This window comes from Alternaria hordeiaustralica (assembly GCF_023758085.1).
Source record: "Alternaria hordeiaustralica strain BMP 2776 chromosome Unknown scaffold_22, whole genome shotgun sequence".
NCBI classification, from domain to species: domain Eukaryota; kingdom Fungi; phylum Ascomycota; class Dothideomycetes; order Pleosporales; family Pleosporaceae; genus Alternaria; species Alternaria hordeiaustralica.
In genome coordinates this window covers 341-8,419 of record NW_026056794.1, presented here as the reverse complement: position 1 = coordinate 8,419, position 8,079 = coordinate 341, and the positions used below count along the sequence as shown (strand labels likewise).

Genomic DNA, 8,079 nt, shown 5'->3' with positions numbered 1-8,079 from the left:
ACAGAGAGTCCGACAGTGCGTGTTGAGAACTTGCACATTCATCATGCACAACAACAAGTTGCTGGTTGTACCATTCACACTGATGAGTTTACGAACATACGCAATATACCAGACATAGCTTTTTGGATTGAAGGCCATTGATGGTCACTGACGCGCTTCACCAGTACTGCGACGTCTTCACAGGATAGCTGTATACGCAAAGTAGACTTCTTGATAAGCTTTCCATACTACGTTTCTCTAGTACAGATATCATCAGCTATGTTTCCAATATATCCACAGATGCAGATGTTCCCTCTTCAGCCCTTCGTGCAAGGAATGCCGCAGATGCAAATGCCGATACCAATGCCACTACAGCCAATTCCGCTACTCGCACCGCTACCACCTCTATTACCACCGCAACAGCATTTACAGCAGCCAGTGATCCTCCCACCTCCACCCGCTCTCCTGCATCCCCAGCCTTTCATACCACCTCCTGCCTTACCAGTCCAGAAAACCCTCTACATCCTCTCCTACTCCACTGAAGTCCTCAAACGCCATCCAGGGGCTGAAGCCCAACTTCTTCAACACACACCACCCAGCATACCAGTTCTCCTCACAATATACTGCCACAGATGGCGCGCCCCACCCCGCGAGATATGTGAAAGATATACCGGCGTAAGCCCGCAAGTGCAACAGTTCATACTGGGCAGTCGGACGGCGATGGGGGAGATGTGAGTTACCCACTCTTCACCCTTTCATACTCTTCATTACCGCATTGTTTGGAACAACGCAGGTTCCTAGGTAGCAGACGGTTGGCTGATCCGAGACACTATAGTAACAAAGCCATCACCGCCATAGCGAATCATCTCAATGCTGGGAACCAGATCGCATCGATACAGACTACATGCCATGCGGGTACACATCGAAGCGTTGCGGCAGCGGAGATTGTAGCTAACGAGATGAGGAGGAGGGGTGTGAGTGTTGTGGTCAGGCATGCGCATCGGAGGAGGGCGGTTGGTGATGCACGATAGAACTGGATGAATGGTGGATGTAAACCTTGGAAAGGAGGGGTTTGGTGATAATCTGAAGGGCTTAGAGAGCAGAGATTCGAGGCTTTGGCATGAAATGGCATGTGTTGTAGCAAACTATGCCACGCCGCTTGTTTGTTAATTTCTTCGTTTAGAAATGGGACAGTGTATCATCTCCTGTGAGTTGTTTCTTGGCTGTTGTATTCCGTTGGCTGTCTGAGGTAGGGTTTTGATCATCGTATAAGAGATGACTCTCTATTCTCTTCCCTTCTCTTTTATCAATCCTTTCCAAGTCTCGCACACTAACATCTCAACATACTAGCCGTACAGACAACACCAAAGTAATCCAGATAGATACCTATTATGCCCAAAGAAACACCACAAACATCACATACACAAGTCCAGCCTGATGAGAAACTTTTAACCAGCGCCTCTTCATCCAACACATCTTACGACGCCACTCAATCCAACGCTTCCAACGACAACGTGAATCGAGGTTCCTTAGCGACTGGTAGTGAGACCTCCGATAAGAATACAGAAGGCACTTCTAACGCCTCGTCGGCTTCCGGTACTGTGGTCCTAAAAAACGATAAATCTGATTATCGTCAAGATCATGGTTCTGCCACCGAAGACAAAACGTATGAGTCGCCAAACATCACTGGTGTCTGGGCATCTGGAGGCTTCTTCGAAGAGTTTTTCCAGACGGAAGAGGAGCGCGTGAAGGCGGTACGTGAGAGGGCCGAGCACCGGAAGACAAATCGGGGGAAGAAGCAGTAAGAGTGGCGGGATGGTGGGCGTTATAAGTTAATTATCGGACACTGGAAGTTGTGGTTAGTTGAGCCGGTAGAAACGTGTTTGTTGATAGCTGTACCTGGGTAGCTCGAATGGAATGTCTTTGCCTGTTCAACATAACAAAGGGTGCATATCGCAGCGCTTGACTCAGAAGCGCAACACCAAGATAGCATGCACTGGAAAGGCGGATATTGGGGCGAATGGTAGCATTGTTGCATCTGCATCTCTTACATACTTCTTATCTAACACCCCTAAATATCCACGCCATATCTGTTTCATTTCGTAACCACTTCCTTGTCCTCATCAGCATTTGGTGGCCAACACTTCCATGGGTCTCGCCCGTGGTCAACAACCTGCCGACGAAAATCTTCACCACCTTTATGCATACAGCATATCCTTTTTTCAAGATCTTACCCCTTGGTCGCCCAACCTTGCAGCGCTTTTGCTCGGGGTTGGCAGTGAGAGCGACGGCGAAGTCGTCCATGCTGTTGAGTTTGTCTACGTGTTCTAGCAGCCAGGTAAAGCCTCCATCTTCCAGCATCTTGATGAACTCGTCGTAAGAAACAGGGTCTGGTTTGGCGCGAGGAGGTGGCGCTTTCGCTAGGGTCTCCTGTGCTGGGTGAGCTGATTCCTCGACTGGTGTTTCCGAGATGGTATAGACCTGAGGTGAACTTGGGAGCTCGTAAAGAAGCTCGCCGATCCAGTGTAGATCGCTGTATCTCTTCATAGCAGCATACATGGTTTTCCTGGCTTCAGTGAGGGTTGATCTCAGCTCTTCGAGGTCATGTTCGGATGGTGCTGCAGTTGAACACTCGTTCACGGGTGTACCGTCAACTTCAAAAGGGTCGAGTGGGTTCAGTGCATGTGCTTGCTGCAGGTCTTTCCTTTCGTGAACGCTCATAAAGCTATCAGATCGGACTTTACCATTCGGCGCAACCAATGTTTTCGTGGGAGGAGTGGCGGGCGCAAGAGCTGGATGTTGGGTCGCGTGAGGCATTGCGGGCGCTCTCTTGATTTTGCAATGTCGGTGTCTGCCTTTTGGTTCCGGATGTAAGGAATGGAGGAGGGGTTTATATCTCTGGATCGCAAAAGCCTGTCACAGTGGCTGACAACAGCGAATCCGTTGGCATCTGAACATATTTTGTCTGCATGACTGCGCTAAATTGTACTGACTCAACTTTTAGCGTAGGAGAAGCTCTTCGTCAGAGATGACTATTGTCTCCGTAAGACTTCCGGAAAAGTTAAGTAATACCATTGCGTAAGTGTTGCGTTGACATTTCTTAACATGCTGGAAGGGTTAGTGCGAGCAACAGGCGCAAGAAAGACTACGCGAGGTATGGGTAGTTCGACATGACGGTGACTTTACGGCCACGTTGTAGACAGCTGTAAAACAGCCCACAATCTTTCATGCGACGAAGTTCAACCTGATGCGAAGAACAATAGGATAAGTAACAAAATTGACGATACTTGGAGTGCTCATAGACTGATGACCAATGTGACCACGATGCCGTTGACACCAGGCTGGCCACTCGCTCCATCATCTAGTACATGCGGACAAACCTGAAATCCCACTTTCTCGTAGAAAGCTCTTGCGCTCATGTTTGACTGCACCATGTCAAGATGGGCCCCCTTCGCACCCAAAGTTTTAACTGCACCCAGGAAATGCTGTATGAGCATAGAACCCCACCCCTTCCGCTGATACTCAGGCAGAATATCGATGTGCAGATGCGCCGAATACTGCTCCAACACCTGCGGCCAAGGCAGCAGCATACTACAGTCCGCTTCATACACAGCCTTTCGGAAGTGCCTAGCGTCTTCTCTTTCCATCCGCGAATCATTGGTCTGGACATCCGGATGTGGTACAAGTTTCGGATCGATAGTCGGAGTGAACACGTCGCGCCAGCGCTGCGCGAAAGACGCTGTATCAGCGGCGCCGATACAATAACCCACCACACGTCCGTTGCCGTCATCTAGTACGTAGCATGTTTCCGGTGTTAGATCAACGTAGGCTTTGTACCAGAGACGTAAGCCTATGGTGCGCGCTGGCTCCCAGTCAAGACCTGCGTCGATAGTTTCCAGGAACTGTGGCTTTCGTCAGGATGACAGTGACGAATGAATCGATACTGTGACGCATACCACGTGGATTCCGTCATTGTAATCGGCTGATGTATTATACGTTCGGACAAACGGGGTTTTCGTTGCCATGTTGGACTCGATAGCGCAAGCGAATAGGCTAGCTCGTTGGTAGACTGTTCGTATGGGGATGATGTTTCTGGCCCGTAAATAGGTGAAATACTGAGAAAGAGGACGAGATCATGCGCTCTTGTTATGTTTCATTCAGGCAGCAGTCTAAGAACAATGGCAACCAGCGGGGAAGAGGGTTCAGCTTGCGCTCGCTCAATGATTGGCCGCGCATTCTCAGATCGTGTAAGCAATATATTCGCCTGGGCATCGATAAGAACCAAGTTTCTGGATGGCGGTCTTCTATATGTGCGAGTCAGGTCCCGCGTTTTGGCAGAGACCCCTTAGGGTCGAGCACGAAAGACAGAGAGAGAAGACGCGCCCCTGTGAAGGATGGACGAAAGAACAGGCCCTGGCACTAAGCCATTTCTAGCCTAACCCGCTGTTGGTGATGTCATCCCCAGCCTTCCTACCTTGTACACGCGCATCCTATGAAGGGACAACCTACATCCTCATCAGCTATCGAATGCCGGTCATGAAAATGCGTACTCACCCACGGTCGGATAACCAGCGCATTTGGTGTATGGCGGTACCTGCTTCAAGCAATTGAGTCGCCCTGCGCCGCAGTCTAGCTTGCAGTCAGCGCGTCGCGCACCTTCAACGTCGGAGAGCCGGGGACTCATATATGCGCTTACTTTCGACTTCACATGGCCCGGTGTACGGAGGATAGTTTCCGAGCTCGTCGCAGTCGGTTTGCCGGATTTCGTTGCCTATGTGGAGGCCAACGACGCATGCGCCGAACACTACGAGGTTGAACACTACGCGTAGCAACATCGCTTGCGGGAAGAGAAGGGATGTATTGGGGGAGGATTTCTAATCTGTTGTCTTTTGCATGTCCTCATAGAGACTCATGCCTTCGACTTATACGGTACCGTCGAATTACCCGGATATGAGTGCTCGCTTGCTCCCTGGCGGATACGAGAACAAAGAAAATCTTGCGGAACACGAGGCTAATTGGCAGATAAGTTACTGATTGTGTTGTTTTAATCTAATGAGTGGTAGTCCATCTAGTGAAGGACGTCAGAGAAATGGAAACGTCTCAATAACAGAGATGTAACGTTTGATGGGAGTGCCCACAACGACTCAAGGTCGTCCTTAGATGCGGTTGCGACGGCAGTCCTCGCAGACGTTGACATAGCAGCGGCGGCACTGCAAGATGTACTTGCTATGGCGTGCATCGCACATCTCGCATCTGAAGCCTCCCCTGGGCGCGCCACGAAAATGCGCTGGAAGCGTCGCGAATGCTCGCATTCATGATTATCCTGCAACCCGGCAGCCACCTTGTCAACACGCAGACGCCACTCATCAGAAAGTATGTTTGGTCCAGTGTGTCTGCCACGATCTCTTCTGCACGCTCTACGATGCGATTAGTCCCGCCCCATAGTACTCACAACCCCAAAATCGCCCTCAACAAACGACCCATGCGGCCCCAGCGCATAAACCTGCGGCATATCCGCCCTAGCCACCTCCTCAAACGTCCTCCCATCAAGCCCCACAAGAATACTATTCGTCCCCTCCTTATTAATCGTAATCGTAATTACAATGCCATCATCCTCCTCCGTCGCCCCCGGCCTCTGGATGAAAATCGGCTCCGTAGGACAACTCTCGCCGTTCTGCGGTACCCACGCTTTGAACATGCCAGTCCGCCAATCAGACTTGAAGAGGTGACCGTAGAAAGACGCATGTGGCATATCGACGCCGTTACCGAGACGCCCGATAGGAACATCTGTGCCTGGAGCGGAAATACCGTTTCCGGATACGCCGTAGACGAAGCGGTAGTTCGGGTCCATGGATGCGGCTTTGGAGATGCGAGGGAGTTCCGCCATCATGTCTGGAATAGCGACTTTGACGGTGCCACGGGCGACGACGGCGGGATCGCGCGTGTTGACGGCGGATAGTTCGTAGCGGACGAGGCGGCCCGTCTGGTAGGGTTTGAGCGGGTTGATGACGTTCGAGATGGCGTATTCGTGGTACGGGTAGTGTTCGGCCTTGTAGCTCGCGATGTCAACATGGACGTTCGTGTGCCCCGTTTTGGGGTCGACGTAGTCGTAGGCGTTGGCTGTGTGGAAGAAATAGAAGTTCGGGACTTGATAGGATGCAATGCTAGGAAGTGTTAGTTCAGGAGTATTTAGAGACGAAGGGAGAGAGAGGACTTACACCTTGCCATCGGCCTTGTCTAAGACGTAAAAGTACACGGGGGAGTCGTGCTCGCATACCATCGCCTCGACGAGGGTCTTGCTTGGATCACTGAGATCCAATATGACAGGCTGATGGCATGTTAGTTTCGATCCATATACCGCCACTCCATCCAGTTGGAACTACTACTTACGTTCCTGACAAAAACAACATACTTATCCGTCATAGCAAGAGCATGCGTGTAGCACGGCTTACACGGCAGCGCCGACTTCCATAACAGACGCGCCGGATTTGCCACCACATCCAACGCAAAAATATACATAATACCCGCTGCATCGATCAAGTAGTTGTACGTCGTTCCTCGCTTTCGATCATGAACCGGATGAGCGCAGCACCCTGTTCCAGCGAGCTCGGGATCGATGACCGCATGAGAGAGTAAGCGCTTCGGCTGGAGCGTCTTTGCATCGCAGATTTGCATGCAGTTCCAGTCCGTGTGAACGAGGATCTATATCTCAGCGTGAGCTTCGCCAAGTTCTCTTGGCATGAAATGGAGATGGGGTTTGTCTTACCTCCTGCGTAGCCGGATCTTCCGCCTTGACACCCCTCGAATTCGGATTCTTATCCTCCGGTAGATGCATACCGCGTCTCGGCTGAACATGAACATTAAGAGCATCTGGTTCGATGGAATCATGAGGCAGGAAAACGGTTTGCTACATCCATCGGAAAACCAGTCAGTCTTCTCATCACTTCTCGTGGATAGCCATGACGGGAGGAGAAGATGATCAGACTTACACGCGCTCCAAGTAATTTCGAACACGGATCCTGGGCTTCGAAAAGAGGCGTGTTGGGATTCGGTCCCACCCAGGAGTTCTTGACGTAGCCGTCTCGCTGTGCGGCGCGCGTTATTCCGTTGGAAGTGTAGCGACTCATGTAATACACACGACCGTCGGTCATGCGGAATTTGTGGAGGAGGGCCAGGCCGTCGAAGAGGTGCTGGATGATGACTCGGGGTGTGGAGTCGTCTTCAGAGGTGGGGACTGTGAAACGGCCTACGCCAACCCTGTGGTGAAGTTCATGTTAGTTGGGGATTTCGGGGAGATGTGAAGGGTGGAGGGTGGAGGGTGACGTACCGAAGGAAAGAGCCATGAAGCCACTTGGGCCATGTGCCGCTGAGCTTACACTCCACTTCAGTCGTTGTTTCTGGGACGTCTTGAAAGTACGGTGGAGCGTATTTGAGTTCTTCCGCTGTGATGATGTCCCATCGGTAGCCTTTTGGCTCTTGTTCGGGTGCCATTTTGAGATTGGAGAGAAAGTGTTTGGAAAAGCGAGGTTTTACAATTTTAAGTGTGTGTTGTAACTGCAAGACACTGATGTACGACCCTGGTGTTGATGAGGCTTCGAGGTGGTCTGCGATGCTTTATATACACGAATCTTCCCTTCATCGCGGCATACAACGAAGCCCTGACTGCAAGCATTCAGTATCCAGAGGGCCGATTACAGCTCACCGACAAGCAGACAAAGACGCTGACTGGGAACATGAAGCATGGTAGAGCCCTATACAGTTCCAATTCTTACTTATACAATGTGCCAAATTAGGCAAAGTGCATGCTATATCCAGGGGATGTGATACGCTAGCCAGTGCCCAGACTCTTACCATGACTGCGGTATTGTGGCTTACCAAAGATAATGTACGATCACGGAGCAGCCGCGAAACAAGGCTGGGAACATAAATCCGGTGCTTTGCAATCCTCGTCTTCCGTTTGGACAGTGAGGACGGATGTAGACGACAAAACTGACATCCGATCCGGATGACGACCACGTCAAGTCCGTTCCGTCGCCTGCCAAGTCCGCTCAAACTTCTACGCAGAGTAAGATGCGGAGAATATGCAACGGTAGATGCTAA

At 51.0% G+C, this 8,079-nt stretch overlaps 2 protein-coding genes across 2 annotated transcripts; both read right to left on the bottom strand.

The window, feature by feature from the left end:
* Positions 1–2,037: 2,037 nt before the first annotated feature.
* Positions 2,038–2,796, bottom strand: J4E84_008478 (uncharacterized protein; the record flags this gene model as incomplete). The annotated part of the gene is made up of 1 exon (XM_049391049.1): positions 2,038–2,796. The coding sequence occupies one exon, from the start codon at positions 2,794–2,796 to the stop codon at positions 2,038–2,040; it is 759 nt and encodes a 252-aa protein (XP_049241081.1).
* Positions 2,797–5,407: 2,611 nt separating this feature from the next.
* Positions 5,408–7,470, bottom strand: J4E84_008477 (uncharacterized protein; the record flags this gene model as incomplete). Its single annotated transcript, XM_049391048.1, has 6 exons — positions 5,408–6,143; positions 6,198–6,307; positions 6,370–6,681; positions 6,746–6,886; positions 6,969–7,236; positions 7,307–7,470. The coding sequence occupies 6 exons, from the start codon at positions 7,468–7,470 to the stop codon at positions 5,408–5,410; spliced, it is 1,731 nt and encodes a 576-aa protein (XP_049241080.1).
* Between the last annotated feature and the right edge of the window lie 609 nt (positions 7,471–8,079).